Source organism: Sabethes cyaneus, chromosome 1 (assembly GCF_943734655.1).
Source record: "Sabethes cyaneus chromosome 1, idSabCyanKW18_F2, whole genome shotgun sequence".
NCBI classification, from domain to species: Eukaryota; Metazoa; Arthropoda; class Insecta; order Diptera; family Culicidae; genus Sabethes; species Sabethes cyaneus.
In genome coordinates, this window is record NC_071353.1 from 133,995,234 (window position 1) to 134,011,454 (window position 16,221).

At 44.0% G+C, this 16,221-nt stretch overlaps 1 protein-coding gene across 1 annotated transcript; it reads right to left on the reverse strand.

The window, feature by feature from the left end:
• Positions 1-3,680: 3,680 nt before the first annotated feature.
• Positions 3,681-12,371, reverse strand: LOC128742907 (alanine--glyoxylate aminotransferase 2-like). Its single transcript, XM_053839406.1, has 7 exons — positions 12,072-12,371; positions 11,772-11,890; positions 5,411-5,645; positions 4,955-5,048; positions 4,608-4,810; positions 4,329-4,548; positions 3,681-4,268 (listed from the first exon to the last, which is right to left on the reverse strand). Exons 1-7 carry the CDS (start codon positions 12,170-12,172, stop codon positions 3,744-3,746), a joined length of 1,497 nt encoding a protein of 498 aa, XP_053695381.1. The 5' UTR covers positions 12,173-12,371; the 3' UTR covers positions 3,681-3,743.
• Positions 12,372-16,221: the final 3,850 nt, after the last annotated feature.

The window sequence follows — 16,221 nt, forward strand, 5'->3', positions numbered from 1 at the left end:
CAAAACAATCAGAATAATCAAAATCATCATCAGTTTTGTTATTATGCTCATCAGTTTCGCGATTACCATAATCAGTTTCATCATTATAGTCATCATTTCAACCATTACTATCATTTTCGTCATTACCATCATCAGTTTGGTGGATCAGCATTTCCGTGATTATCATAATCATTTTCGTAATCTTTTTATCATTTTCGTCATTCCCATAATCAGTTTCGTTATTTTCATCATTTTTCTCATCATTATCGTCACCATTTTCCTGATTCATCATTTCATTTCCGTCATTACCATAATCATTTTCGTCATCATCCTCATACCAAAATGTGAGAAAATCGTGCTTCGGTTATTAAAATGTTGTTAAACTGTATTCCGTCCTTTTCATAGGAACTCAATACTTATAGAGAAATATGAGGTCGGGTAAAAGTTGGCAAAATAACGAGCACAACTTACTAGATAATTCTTCTCAGGGGAACTATCGCAAACAAGCGATCTTCCACAGCCTTCCCAGAAGCGATCAAACTACCACACCAGCGTATTTTAATAACGTAAGACGCGCACAAGCGAATTACTAGGCGATTCCTCTCAGGGGATCTATTGCACACAAGCAATTTTTCCACAACAGTGCCAGAGGCGCTCAAGTTACACATACCAGAGTAGTTCAATGTATTCCGCCTTGCCAAAGGTCATCAAACTACGCGTAGCAGCGTGTTTCAATAAAGTAAAATGCGAACAAGCAAATTACTAGATCCCCCTCAGGGGAATTATCGCACACAAGCGATTTCTCATAGCCTTCCCAGAGGCGCTCAAGCTACGCATATCAGCGTATTCAATAAAGTAAAACGCACACAAGCGAATTACTAGAACATCCCTCTCAGGGGAATTATCGCACACAAGCGAATTTTTCAGCCTTCTCAAAAGCACACAAGCTAGGCATATCAGCATATTTAAATAACGTATTCTGCCTTCCCAGAGGCAGAACAAACAGACGCGCACAAACGTCTTTTAATTTTTTTCTCAAATAGGCGTTTGCCAGACGCCACTATATAGTACAGTATACTCACGCACTTTGGGAGCGTTTTCCTTTTTGTTCTGCGCCATTGTAGTGTCCGTCTCGGTTGCCTCCGCCCGAGCCAACCACGTCCGCTAACGTCTACGTTCGTCCAAAAACTGACGCGCTCGTTTCGGGTACGATATTAATACTCTCATATCCGTGCGTCTCTTTTCGGTCAATCTTAGATCTCCCTCTTTGTCGTACTATTTCATTTCACGAAGTCTGTGAGAGTCTCGAGTCACACAGACACAATGTATGTTCGTTCTCTCGTTCTTTCGAACTTTCGGTATGCCGTATGTATGTATGAATTTTAGTTGCACTGAAACAAATGATTCAATCGATCTAGACTCATTAACTCGTTAATTTATTTAGCCGGGCATGTTCCCTACAGTTATGTCTATTTTTATGCGGGTTTTCTGTGAATGCTCGAGGTTGGTAAATGGTTGGATAATGCGCAAAACAGACACCATGGTGGTCCTCAGCCTCGTTTCCAGCAACTCCTACTCCTACCTCAACGTGGTACCAACCGGAACACGAGCAACCTAACGGAGATCGAGTAACCAACCCCGATAGAAACTAAGGTCGTACCAACAGGGAAGAGGGAGGCACCGTGTTGTGTCGACACTATGAGATGGTAGCCCCATTCCGAGATTCGGTAGCGTGCCTGCGTGGTACTAGGGCCTCCTAGTACGAATAGCTATCTAAATCCAAAACACTAAAAAAAATCAAGAAAATTCTACTCGAAACATTCGGCATGGACAAAGGCGACGAAATGAAGACATGGCATGGAAACTTGGTACCTGCATCTGCATATCGCTAAATTTCGTTGGTGGCGACAGGGCGCTGCTCGATCAGTTAGAAGCCCAAAAGCTCAGTATTGTGGCACTGGAGGAGATCTGTCGCAAAGGCGAGAAGGTGTGGAGGGTCCGTGACAGTAAAGCCCAATTTCACCAGAGCGGTGGAGCAACCAACGAGCTGGAAACGGGCTGCTTAGTGATAGGCAAAATGCAGGATCGCATAATAGACTGGAAAGCGATCAACAAGACGATGTGCATGTGGAAGATAAAAGACTGTTTCTCCAACTATCCCATCATAAACGTGCATTGTCAACAAGAAGGTAGACCCAAGGACGAGAAGGAAGCGTCCTATGCGCAGCTGGAGGCAACTCACCATGGAACATCAAGATCCTCATCGGGGATATGAACGCCCAGGTCGACAGGGAAGCAATTATAGACCGGTGATCGGGCCCCATAGCCTGTACTCCGGCACGAAGGATAACGGCCAGCGATGTATCAACTTTGCAGTTTCCAGAGGCTTGCTGATCAAAAGCACTTTCTTTTCGCGCTACAATATCCTCAAAGGGACCTGGAAATCACCAGACCAACGAACTTTGGACCAAATCGAGTATATTTTCATCGAGGGTCCGCAGGAAAAAGCGCCAACAGGAAGAACGAGATCGCGAGGCGGTGGAAAAACTATACCATGCTAACGATAAACGGAAGTTCTACGAGAAGTTAAACCGTTCACGCAAAGGCTTTGTGCCGCAGGCCGGTATGTGTCGGGAAGCAGACGCCCAGTAAACCATTTGGTTTGTATATCTCGATTGCAACTGAGATATACGAAACCATATCTGAACGAAAAAGTTATATTTCACGCTATATAAGAACATATATGTACCAAAGTGGAGGCGATATACGTGCGAAAGCTTTGTCAATTATTTGTAATTCTATTTTGCGTAGTTTTTATAACACGCAACTAAATACTCCTGAATATATGATTAAGATATAATCAAATATTGCAATCGCCTATACTGCTTTATAATTCACAGTCATGAATTGTATATGAAGGCACGCACGACTGCAAAACAACTTATTGTTCACTTAGATTTGACATACTCTAATCATTATACAATTCCAATGTGAAATTGACATGAAAACGATTTAATGTGAACTTTCTATTACGATTTTGTGTTATCTGGGCGGTAATCTTCTCACGAATGAACGTGAGGTGATCGAGAGGTGGAAGCAGTATTATGACGAGTACCTTAACAGCGATGTAGCTGAACATGAAGGTGACTATGGCAGCGAGCAAGATGGATTGATCAAGTGGAAGGCGACCTGCGCACCATGCGCAAACTACGTGGCTGGCGAATTGCGGCCACGGACCGACTTCTTCGTACAGCGGAGGAAACCACGGCCTGGAATTGGTTAAGTAACGTAAGTAAATAAGTACCGTTAAGGTTCTTTTTGCTACCAATATTATTTCCTCTGAGATTAACTACCTCAATCATCTAACATATTCCAAAGTTACGGACAACGTAAGCAACAATTTTTACTATATTGTTCGCGCACAGCAGGACCGGCTTTGTGCGAAATTAATTGATGCCGAACCCGTGACCATGGTACTGACCTGTTCACTCTACTAACGGGACGTTAGTTTAGTCGATCGGATTTTTGTAGCGAGTTTGCGAGCTCATTGTCAACTCGCCCAGTGTCATCATATCTACTGGCTAGAGTTAATCGCTAGCCAGGTCACCCGCCACAAGCCATCAACATTAAACTGAAACAAGTTCCGAAACTTTAAGAAAAATATATTTATATTTGTCTAATATAAAAAGTATTGAACAGAAAATAAAAATTTGCTGGTAAAATCAAATAAGTATTTTTAAATTGAATTTTTTTCTTTGGTTCATTCAAACCGACTTGATGAGGTCGGGTTTTTCACTAATAGCACTACTCGTATGGCTACATAACCCCACAGAGGGAGGGGATGAAATCACGACCACAGGTCGCGTTTCGCTTCCTGTTTGGTTTTGATGTTTCTCCTGATTTTCAAAGTACGTCAAACATTCACGAATCCCGCGCAAAAACTGATCTGCATTCTCGGAATTAAATACCATCGGTGGCTTTAGTTTGATAACGTTGTCGTCTGGTCCATCACTGCTTACGAGAATCTTGTGCGCATTCTTCATTCTGTCGACAACGGCTTTCGCAAGCTTTGTTGCCGGCGTTCGAGCCCTCCGGTTTGTGACTAACTCAATCCCGATGAAAAGACCCGTCCCGCGTACGTCACCCACTGTGTCATATTCGTGTCCTAAGGCCCGTGATCGATCGAGCAGATAGTTTCCTACAGTGAGGGCATTTTCTTGGAGTTTTTCTTCGTCAATGACACGCATCACGGCATTTGCAATTGCACAGGAAACCGGATTACCTCCGTACTGAAACAAAGAAAACATTTGATCAAAGAATATCAAAAAAATTATATTTTCAACAAATACCGTATTGAAATAGCACACTCCGGTGGAGGCGAAACTTTCGGCGATCTCCGGTGTAGTTACAACAGCACCAACGGGATGCCCGTTACCCATTGGTTTGGCTACCGTAACGATATCTGGTACCACACCGTGTGGTTCAAAGGCCCAATAATGGGTACCGATGCGTCCAAACCCAACCTGAACCTCATCGGCTATTGTTACGCCACCCGCATTTCGAACAATACTGCAAAATAATCAATTCATTTAGACATTTTCACTTACTATTCAACATCCATCGCGTACTTATAGACTTTTTTGAAGTAGTTCTTCGGTGGAATGATCTGTCCGCCGCAGCTTTGCAAACTCTCCGCTATGAACGCAGCAATTTTGTTCGGATTTTGCTCGACCAACCGAGCCACCTCGTCGGCGTACAGTTGCCCTAAGTCTGCTTCCTCTGGGTAATCACAATCCCGGTGCTTGCCACGATAGACATCCGGACAGGGTGCCTTGTGGAAAATGGAAGCAATTCATAGGTTTTTTGTGGCACTCGGCGTCATCGCACGAATGGTGGAATGGCAGTGATTCAAATATGCACATTTGAATAGATGGAAACCGTTGAGGTCGGATTTCCCTCAATTCCAAATACTTACGACATGTACGAAATCGGGCTTCGGGTCACCACCCGGTTGGTTGAACTTGTACGGGGATATGTCCATTACAGCAGAAACATGACCGTGATAGGCACTGCAAATGAGACCGGAAATTATGCTGATAATGTGCTACATTGGAGCGATTGAGGCGTAGAAACTCGTCCAGCATCGCAATTTGGACGTCAAGAGGGGGCATCAACAGTATGACACTAATCGTGCAATCAACAATTTTCGCTACTCATATTTTACTACGCTAAGCGCGACCCGTACGCCCTGGAGCGCTGTCGAGTGGCGCACGCGTCGTTATCTGCTTTATCGTTGTACAGTGCAAATAATCTCAGCGAAAAGAATACGAGGATGAAGGTGTGAATTATTGCCCGTTTACGATTGTTTTGTGAAAGTAAAGCTTCTGCATTACACCGAAAGAAAAAAAAAACAACAACAAAATGTACTTACTGATCTAGAGTAATAATATCGTGCCGTTTCGTATGTTGCCGGGCAAGTCGCAATGCCAGATCGTTCGCCTCGGATCCGGAATTGACAAAGTAGCATACGGAAAGATTCGAAGGCATTTTATCCGCTAGCGTTTGGGCACACTTCACCAGTTCGTCGTGCAGGAAGCGATTGTTGGTGGACAATGCGGCTAGTTGGCGCGTGCCGGCTTCCACCACCGTCGGATGGCAATGGCCGACTGTTGGAAAAGTAATAATTTGGGTAAATTGATTAATACTTTGAATATTCAACCGATATGCGATAATTGGTTTGCTGGTAAAAATTGTCACTAGCACCTACAAGATGCTTTCCAAGAACAAGACTTATTTACACAAGATATGAGTGGATCACTATAAATTTAAATATTTATCCATGATAGCCTGAAATAATATAGCGTTTTTCTGTTACAGTGAATTTGAATAACAGTCCCAAGCCATCCTAAAAACATTTTTATCATATAACAGCTTATCAAGTGCTAATAACCCGGTAATTAGCTATACAACGGTTGAATAAGCTACTAATCAACAAAAATGTTTGTTGGGATGGCACTGAATGGCAGTTTCAAGCCATGAAATAAGCAGTGTTTAGGTCAATTTTTGAAATTTTATTATTATTAAATCGTGTAGCTTCACGGCCGTCCTGATACAGAGCTTAGAGTAGGGCCACAGGTATGGGAATAGAATTTTCCCTCGAGATCAAACTGGGTATTCAGAGAAATGATACTGATCCGTGTCGTGTCCGTCGGTTATTTCCAACCGAGCCCTCCGGAATACGGAACAACGTCCGTCAAAGTCTACGTTCGTCCAAAAACTGACTTGTTTAGAGCATGCTATATCATGCCACAGTATGCGTAAGTCTCATATTGAACGATTCATTTCTCGCCTTGTCTCTCATCGTTCGTATGACGGTATTCTTCCTATGCAAGGGGTTTCAGTTACACTCAAGTAAATAATTCAGTTTCATTAGATTTGTTTTACGCTGATTCATCTAACTCGGCTCGTTCCCTACAATCCGAACATGTAATAATCGCACGGCGCAATATTTCAGGGACATGGCAAGTGATGTAGGACTCATTTGAGTGTTTCTAAGAAGATTTTGGCGGATTTGGCAACGTGCAGTCGAGCGTTGTCAAGCTGTAGAATCATTTTTTCGTGCTTTTGCTCGTATTATGGTCATTTTTTGCGCAGGACTCGGTTTGTAAAGGAAAGGAAGGCAAACGCTAGGTACTACATTCCGTTTTTTGAAACTTGACGTTCTTTTTACGTAACTAGCTATTAGGGTATAGAACAATTGCAGGTCTAACGGTTCGTTCCCAGTGACTCCTACAACCTCTACCGGTCTAGATTCGAACATACGAAGACTGACTTGTCAGACCAGCGTCGAACCTTGAGGCACAGACTACCAAACGTAACACTTCGAATAAATTTTCCAGTAAAATGTCGATCAAGTGATTATTCAAAATCTCACAAAAAATAATCACCTGGTGCAGTCTTCGCGCTAAGCAAAACAGCTTGACCGATGCAATCTTCAGCCTTCAGGGGCCTATCCAAAGAAGGCCCACATACAGTCCGCTACCTCCGCGCAGCCAACAAGAAACCGACTCCTTGAGAGCAACCAACTATCAGTTCTTCCTTACGACTCCGGTAGCAGCGATACCGGTACCAAAAAGGGGCGCGTACCACGTTCTTCACTCCCATGAAAGACGCCGTCAAGCTTGAAGCTGAGTTGACCCAAACAAACCTACGACCGCGCTTCCAGTTGTGCAGCGTTGTAACAAGTGTGCTGGTGCGCACTCTACTGCAGTTTGTGAACAACCCGATGGCATTGAGCTGCAGTGTGCCAATTGCGAAGGAAACCATCGCACCATTAATCGTGGCTGACCCAAACGGATCCGACAACATGCATCAGCAAACAACGCACAAGGCGCACTGATCGCCGTCCCTCCCGTCATAACGGATACCGAGTATCCTGCTGTTCAGCCTCGTCAGCAGATCCCAAACGTAGCCCCGCTCCCTCTCAACAACCACCGAATCGCCGGCGCAAGTTCAGCAAACGGTCACCAACTTCCGCTCAGCATAGCACCGCCTCGCCTCTGCAGCTGCCCTTCCAGGTCTAGGTCACTCCGCCTGGGATGTCATATGCCGATGTTGCCTTCGGTGCCCCTCTTAGACGGAAGTCGTTCAACACATCTCGGAGATTATCGTCATCAAGCGTTCCTGTAAGACCTTAGCTGAGGAGCAAACACGTCGAGCTGCTGGATTGTCTTAACGCAAAGAAGGTCGACATTACTGTCACTACGAAACCCATCTCAAGCTGGAGGCTAGCGTCCACCTTTCCGACATTCGGCTTTTGAGACTCGACCAAACTAGAAGTCGAAGGAAAAGGGGGTATAGCCGTTGCTGTGAGGCGTAATGTTAAATGCCGCCTACTGTCGAGCTTCAACCTGAAAGTTATCGAGACCGTTGGGGTCAAGCTCAGCACGTCGATGGGCCCAGTCAACATCATAGCGGCCTATTGTCCTAAGCAAAGTAGAGCCCGGGACGGTCCTGACGCTCATTTGCGATCCGACTTTACGATACTGACTCGACGGTGCGCGAAGCACATGATTGCCGTTGACCTCAATGCTCGGCACGAAGTGTGGGGTGACCGAAGGAGAAATCAGAATGGGACCACCCTGGCGGAAAATTACGAGGCCGAACTCTACAACATTTTGGCGCCAGACTGCCGGACAGAATCTCCAGATCGGGTGTTCGAAGAACTACCCTCCGACTGACTGCTCTGTGCTGCTAAAGCTTGCTGCCTTTACCGATATGGTGGACAGCCGGCCCCGACGAAACTACCATCGTGCCAACTGGGTCAAGTTTCAACGCATCGTCCACCAGAGCAGTACACCAGAGCAGATCGACCAGGCGCTGGAATCCCTCTAGCGAGTGATTACCGCCGCCCGAGTAAGTGCGGTTTCAGTTCAACATCAGGAGAGCAGCTCTCCTCAAATAGATTCCACCACCAATACTGACGCCAATACCAGCAAACTGGTGACTGGTATAAAAAATCTATGACAGATAGTCTATCTAGGATTTTGAAGCAAACCTGTTTAACAAGCTTGGCTATTTCCCATCAAATTAGCTGGAAGTTAGCTAAAGTTCTTCCGGTGCTGAAACCGGGAGAAATCCTTCTGTTCCCAAAAACTATCAACCATCAGCTTGCTCACTGCCCTCTTCAAGCTGTTTGAAAAGTTAATACAAAGCCGGACTTTCTCATTCGCTGACGAGAATGGTGTCTTCCTGAAAGAGCAGTTGGGTTTCGACAACAATGGCACTCTTGGATATCGAGAAGGCATTCGATAATGTGTGGCACTGTGGTGTTCAAGCTGCATCGATATAATTTTCCTATGTATCTTATCAAGATCATCAGAAGCTATCTGTCTGACAGAGTATTCCAGGTATCTCTGAATAGTGTCTGTTCGCAAACCTTTAACATCCCTGCAGGTGTGCCCCAAGGAATTATCTTGGGGCCCATTTTTTATAACATATGTACATCTGACATCCCTTCCCTCGCTGGGGGAGGCATTTTGCTCAGTTGGCCGTCAACACAGCAATCATGTATGCAGGTCGCGTCATACGTGTCCTCATATGCAACTTCAAAGAGGCTTTAGAGAGGTCTGGATGCTCTGACAGACTATTTTACGAGCTGCCCAGGCTATACTTTTTCCATACTCGAAATCGCCTGAGCCTGACGAATCTGCTGGCTGTCTGCAAGCAAATCATCTACCCAGCGATAGAGTATGCGGTCTTGGCCTGGTCGGGCTGTCCTAGAACACAAGCTGAGGTTTCAGATGATGAAAGATGACCTTGAACCTGTCCCACTGAAGGAGAACATGCGATGTGCATGAGCTCGCTACATGCACTACAAAATACAAAGAGAGGTGTTCTCACTCAGTACACGAAATAATTCAAGTTTTGAATTCATTAGGTTAAGGCTCTAGTTTTTAACGGAAGTCAACGGAAAAAGGAACAACTACAACAAAGATGAGAAGCAATATATTGATACTAAACACTTAAAATGTAAATATTGTAAGACACAAAACAAACAAGAAAATACACATGAATTTAGTCAAAAAAGAATTTGCCCAAAATAGAAGTAGTCTGAAGAAGTAGTGCCTTATCTTATCCTCAGAGCTCAAAATTCGAAATATTCAGCCTGAGTGATCGACAGATTCTGTTCGTCTAATTCAAAACCCCGAAAGGGTTTTTATTTTTTGAAAAAGTAGTAAAGATTAGCGGCACTCTTTCAATAGACAGAGGCAATGGTACAAATTGATGAAACAAAAGATGTTTTATAAATTCTCTAGAGTCTGACAAGACGTGAAGCAGAAAGAGCGGAAAATTAAATAAAGGTGGGTCAAATATGGAAAGATCACCGCACCGTTACTCAATTTTATGTACCAGTAAGATCGCAAAGTAGTGAAAATAGAGCTCATTATTTAAAACTGTTCCGCTAACTAATGCAACCTTGAGCAGAGCAAACTTGCTGACTTAATTGAATCAGGTTGCTGTCAGATTACTGCCACACTCTTGCTATGAAAAGCCAAATCAGAGCGCGCCAACAGGTAATTTCAGGTAATCGAACATGATCGTTGAGTGATAGTTGCAAGATTCCGCCGCAACCAGTTCATTACGGAATAGCGAAACTTGGAAAGGTGTGACGATAATTGATTGCACAATTAACAAATGTGAATTTAGCCCTATTGAGTTTATTCGTTTAGCTGTTACTAGCTACGACGGTTAGAAAGATCCAGTATATTTATCTGAGATCAGCCACGGGCAAAACGTGACACAAATCAACGAGCTCTCGCGTTCACTTCTGATCAGCACGTGCTTAGCCGCTGATCAAAACAAATACCGCTTTTCAAACCGCGGCGTGGCGAGGGCTGATAAGGAGCGTCTAAGCGGGCGGCGAAAAACGAATTTCTCGCATGGTAGTCACGCGGGAATGCTGCCTTCCCCGCAAGGGCTGGCTGATGAAACGTGCTGCTATCGTGCGGTTGGTACTCGGTGATCGGCTGTCAGCCCGAGCTATACTATATGACGCGCGAAGTTCCTTTTTATGGGTCAAGCACCATCGATAAGCAGTGGCTGATAAGGATGGGATCAGCCCAAAACGCTAAGTTTGTATACACCCCGGGGTTATACGGAGAGCATAATCAACACTGTACTTGTGTTATCTGTCATGCTGAGCATGTTGGATTTGGTGTCGAAATGTGGCATATTTTATGATCATCCGCTTTTTTATGACTGCTTGCTTTTTTGTTCATGCTACCCTGTATAGTTTTACTGGAAGGTCAATTGTGTAAAGAATTTACACAGCAGAACGCTGTCGAAGGTTTCTGATTGTTCCGTGACTGTTGCACGATGCTTTGCTGTGAAAGCCATAAATGTTTATGACGGTTAATGAGAGGTTGACGGTACGTGCATGAATAGGGTTTTTTAGATTCTTATTCCTAAAGAAGGGAAGGCAACGAATCATTTCTTATTAGCTCTAGAATAAGCAAGGAAAGTAAGAAATAATTGGAGATAATAGGATCCTATACACAAAGTTAATCTTTAGAAGGTCAATTTTTGTTGAACTACGAAAATCTGTGTGCTAAAATAGGCGTGTGATAATTTCTAATCACAAAAACAATTTTGTAAATTTCACAGTAATTCCTGTAGCCCCACGGAAGGTTAACTAATCAAACAAACATTATTGAGATAAACTTATCGTTTGACTTAGGCCATCGACGGAAAAGTTCACTGCGACCACCGAACAAATAACAATAATCCTTTACTCTTATCGCCATCAACCTACCATACAGTTCGTTGGTGGTTTGCAAATTGATGATACTTTGTTTGTTTGGCAAGACTTTGTTTCAAATCAAATCTATAATAATAACACTGAATATTGTTGTCTTTTTAAAAATAAGTGTGATGCCACTACTTTTTTGGACTGACATTTTCAGGTAAGGCAAGGTGTTTCCTGTCTCTGGCGGTGAACTTGAAAGAAACACCAAGGCTGACGACGCTTGCTTAGATATTCTTGGCAGCTGCTAAACTCAGCTGTACGTCGCGTCGCGTCGCGTTGCATGCTAGAGGATTTTTATTATTCACCCGTTTAAGCTTGCATACCAGATGGCTAGAAATCGAAAGTCGCAGACATTTTGGCTCTCGCGTGCCACATGACCGATATTTTTTTGTTTTTTCAAGGTTTTCAATCATAATGGTTTCCCTTCAAAGGGAAAAATCCTTTAAACCGTTTTAAATCACCGTTTTTTTTGCATTTTACTTACCATGGGCGACATTATTGATGCAGTCCAGGTAGCGTGTACCTTCCTCATCGTACATGTATTGTCCCTGACCACGAACGATTTTCAACGGATCGGTTTTGTAAAACAGCTGACAGGATTTGCTGAAATGATTACAATTACAGGAAAAATAATTGGTCTTTGTTGAACAAAGTCCATCTAATCCATTATTTAGCTTTTATCACCACCACCAAGCTACCAAGCTAAATTGAATCGGTAGAAAAACCGCCCCACCACGGATCTTGCATAACGATATCGGTAATATTTTGCTAATTAAACACTCACCCGATGTGTTTGTTTCTCAGCTTGATAGTGTCTATTTTTGGCATATCCTCCTTAATTTGTACGTTGCTCTGCATTTTTTCTACACTAGATGAGCCGTGCATTTTTTTTTCTTCTTACAAAATATGTACTAAACACTTCCGTTATATGGTCTTTGAACTACACACGCACTACGCTTCACGCTGTTCCGGGTGTGCGAGGATGAGTTGCCAAAACAGGATACAGAACTTTTCACCAACAGAGGAAAGGAAAATCAATTTTCGGAAACCATCACTTCCCGGACACTTCTCGCTGCAATGATAACAAGCACCGAACTGAGCCAAAACTCGGAGGCCTGCCAGTATTTGTACTCTGCGCTGCCGTTCTCCTAACGTTGATTCTTTCCAACCGAGCAAAGCAGTGTGTTGTTTATTTTGTAGGCGCGCCTTCCGAAGGAAAGCTGCTGTGCTGTAAGGAAAGTTCGCAGAGCAATGCGAATGAGAAACAGGTCTCCTGCCTCCATCAGTTTGTATTAAGAGCGATTTTCTTCGAAGAGAACAAAGTACTGTCGACGGTGGAGTGAGATGAAATTTAATCTCTCAATGTTTTTCGTTTCTGTTATCATCAGAGGGTTGAGAATAACAGAACAGCTGCTTTTCCTCGCGAATGACGTAGGGCGGCGCAAACAAGCAAGACGCATACAAAGAAACAATAATTTTAGGAATAGATTCGCGTTGGCAACCGAGTGTAGGGCGGCGATGTTTGCCTTATCAAAAATTTTAGGACGTTCCTGGAAGTACTCCCATGAACCGATAAACTTTTATTAGAAAATTAAAAAAAAAGGTTCAAGGGAAGACGTGAACTGGTATGAAAGTGTCTTAGAATGATGGTAACTATGGTTGAAATTTAGCTTTTCATGGTCGACAGCTACGATCTTTTTAAGGTGAACTTGAGTGGAATGTCCATATCGAACTGTATTGATAGACAACGTTCACGAGGTCACTAAAGTTCAAGGTCAACGTATGTGGGTAGACTTCAGTAGATCCAAATTTCCAGTATCAGAGTCCCTCCATGTAATAACGAATTTCGCAACAGTAGCTTTAACCTACGTTTTGGGTTGTAATTCGCTCAGTAATTTCCTTCTGATGCCTCAAGTTTTCTACTCACTCTTTCATCTAGTCTAGTCTAGTCGCCCAATGATATTCCGACCTTCTTTCGCCAGCCATTGTTTTCACCGTACAATATGAGGAGTTTGATAAGCTGAAACAAAACAAATAACTTTGAAAAACATATATTAAGGCTTACCTGCTAACAAAACCGTGTGCATCAGCCGTCTACCCAAAACCCACCGTTGTGAGATCAGGCAGACAGGAACCATACAGCATCGTACCTCCTAGCTCCGCTACTCAATATGTTGGGCGCTTCCCAATTTGCTTTACCCATTTCATAACCCAGTAGTGACATCAGGCACATGTCCTGTGCTCGAAATTCTAATAAAAGCTCTAACAGGTGGCTAAGTATATTGACAGCACCGTATAAAAATGAGGTAGAGCAGAATTCTTCTTTCATTTCTTACCATTCATTTCCGATGAACTTATTGTTAGCCTCGCAATGCTAGATCCTCCTAACCTTTGCTTTCAATTCAATGCTTAATTTATTTATTTATTTATTTTAAGTCACGAAGCCCACAATGTGTAACTGTATTTTGTGAATTAGCTTACCTACAAGACTGATTCAAATATAGAATCCAGCAGCTTTGTTTCATTGAATCCTCAAACGGGTAAGCAGACTATTTCTTACCTGGTGCTGCTTTTCATTTCGTTTCATTTTTCGTTTTCATTTAACCAATTGATGGCACCGGTAGAACTAATGAAGTTTGGGCGGGTCTGTAAAAATAAAAGACAATAGTTAAAGCTGCTTGCTTACTTTTATGGCGTAGTTCTAAGTATCGTTGTTATGCCGAATCCGTTTTCATGAGTTAGAGTAAGTTAATATTTTTTGAATGTTTAAAAGACTGAGATGTTTTTTCTAGGAGGGTTAAAGCTGAGAGAGGGGGCATGCTATTGACTCTTACAGCACCTCTTACTTACTTTACTAGCCGAGAGCCTGTGTGGCTCTTGTCGTATCAAGAATTCCTCTCCATTGTACTCGATCCTGGGCTACTCCATCGTCAATTCGTTTTGCGTCTCGACACACGCAAGTTGGCTTCAACCTTGCATGTTGGGCCCCTCTATTCCTGGTGCCGGCGGGGTTCTTGAAGACAGCGGATTTCAATGTTCAGTCGTCCGGCATCCTTGCGACGTGGCCGGTCCACCATAGTCTCCCAACTTTTAGCAGGTGTACGATGAGAATCTCTCCGAACAGAGCAAGTAGCTCGTGAGTCATACGCCTACGTTACTCTCCGTTATCCGTTTGTACTCCGCCAAAAATAGTCCGCAACACCTTTCGTTCAACTACGGCAAGTGCACGTAAGCAAAGTTACTGTCTCAACTCCGTAAAGGACTACCGGTCTGATTAGCGTTTTGTACATCGTCAGCTTTGCGCGGCGGCGAATGCTCCTTGATCGAAGTGTCTTGTGGAGGGAAAAGTAGGCTCGATTTACAGCTTGAATGCGTCGTTGAATGTGCTTACTCGTATTATTATCGGCGGTGACCAGGCTTGTCCTGCACCCGGTGAACTTATTTAGCTTTTTTAATTGTAACACCTCAGCCTTAGCTTTTTTAACTGTAACACCTCAGCCAAGCAAAATTCGAATTTTGCTTGGCTGAGGTGTTACAGTTAAAAAAGCTAAATAAGTTCACTGAGTGCAGGACAAGCCTGGCGGTGACCAGTGATCCCAAATAAACGGATTCATCAACCACTTTCAGTTCTTCGCTGTCAGCAGTCACTGTCCGTGGGAGGCAGACGTTGCTTGCTCTGGAGCTTGCTTGGTTTTCGACGCATTGATTTGTAACCCTATCCTCCTAGCCTCCGTTTTTAGTCTGGCGTAGATTGCCTCTGCCGTCCCAAAGTTTCTAGTAATGATGTCGAAGTCGTTTGCGAAGGCTAGGAGGTGGTTACTGCTTGCTGAAGATCGTTCCTCTCGTTTCGAAGCCTGCCTGCCGGATCACACCTTCAATAGCGATATTGTATAACATACAGGACAGTCCCCAGGCCGCAACCACTACGCGATTCGAAAGGACTCGAGAGTATCCCTGAAATACGCACGTAGCACATTACTCGCTCCAAGGTAGCTTTGATCAGCCGCGTCAGTTTATGCGGAAAACCGTACTCGTGCATTATCTACCATTATTGTTCGCGTTCAACTGATTCCCGACATTTCTGGAGGGTTTATCGAAGAGTAAAAATTTCCGTAGTAGCACGGGCTCCCATAAAGCCCGCCTGATACTGCCCTACAAATTCTCTTGCTATTGGGGATAGACGACGTAAAAATATCTGGGAGAGCACCTTGCAGGCGGCGTTGATCAACGTAATGATCGCCCTTTTTGTAGATTGGACAGACTACACACTCCTCCAGTAGTTTATCCTCCTCTCAAATCCTTGAAATCGAGTGCCATTGCCAGCGGTTCTTAGCCATTTTTGTAGAGTTCTGGCGGGTGTCAGTTCTTTCCGGCGGCTCTATTATTCGTCAGCTGACCAATTTCTCGCTGGATCTCTTCGAGATCGGAAGCCGGCACACTGTTGTCGTTTGTAGGCACTCCTAGGTTAACTTGCGTTGCGTCTCCTTCTGTTATATCGCCGTTGAGATGCTTATCGAAAAAGTGCTTCCACCAGTCGATTAGCTCTCGCTCCTTTGTGATTACATACCCTCTGTAGTCCGCTCACATGTCAGGTTTAGGTGTGTAGCCCTTGCGAGTTTGGTTCACTTTCTCGTAAAACTAGCGCGTGTCGTTCGCGCGTTATGATGGTTCCAGCTCCTCACGAGCTCTGTCCTGCTGGTGTTTTTTCTTCCTCAGGATCGTGGTCAACTCATCCCGCGCTCGTCGATACTTGGCCAAATTTTCTCTCGTGGATATGCTTAGATAGTTTTCCCAAGCTCTTTTTTTTCTCCCTATCGTGGGTTGGCATTCCCTTCAAATCAATCATTTCGTGGGCTCGAGGTTTCCTCACCTAGCACCGCGGTTGCGGCCTCGTGGACGCCCGAGCGTATCATACTCCACCCGTGTTCGAGGGT

What these genes read in the sequence shown, in the direction of transcription:
- LOC128742907 (XM_053839406.1), bottom strand. Translation starts at nt 12,172, where the DNA reads ATGCACGGCTCATCTAGTGTAGAAAAAATGCAGAGCAACGTACAAATT. An exon ending in AGCCCGATTTCGTACATGTC is followed by an intron (nt 4,811 to 4,954) that starts GTAAGTATTTGG and finishes ATTTTCCACAAG; the next exon opens with GCACCCTGTCCGGATGTCTA. An exon ending in GAGTGTGCTATTTCAATACG is followed by an intron (nt 4,269 to 4,328) that starts GTATTTGTTGAA and finishes TCTTTGTTTCAG; the next exon opens with TACGGAGGTAATCCGGTTTC.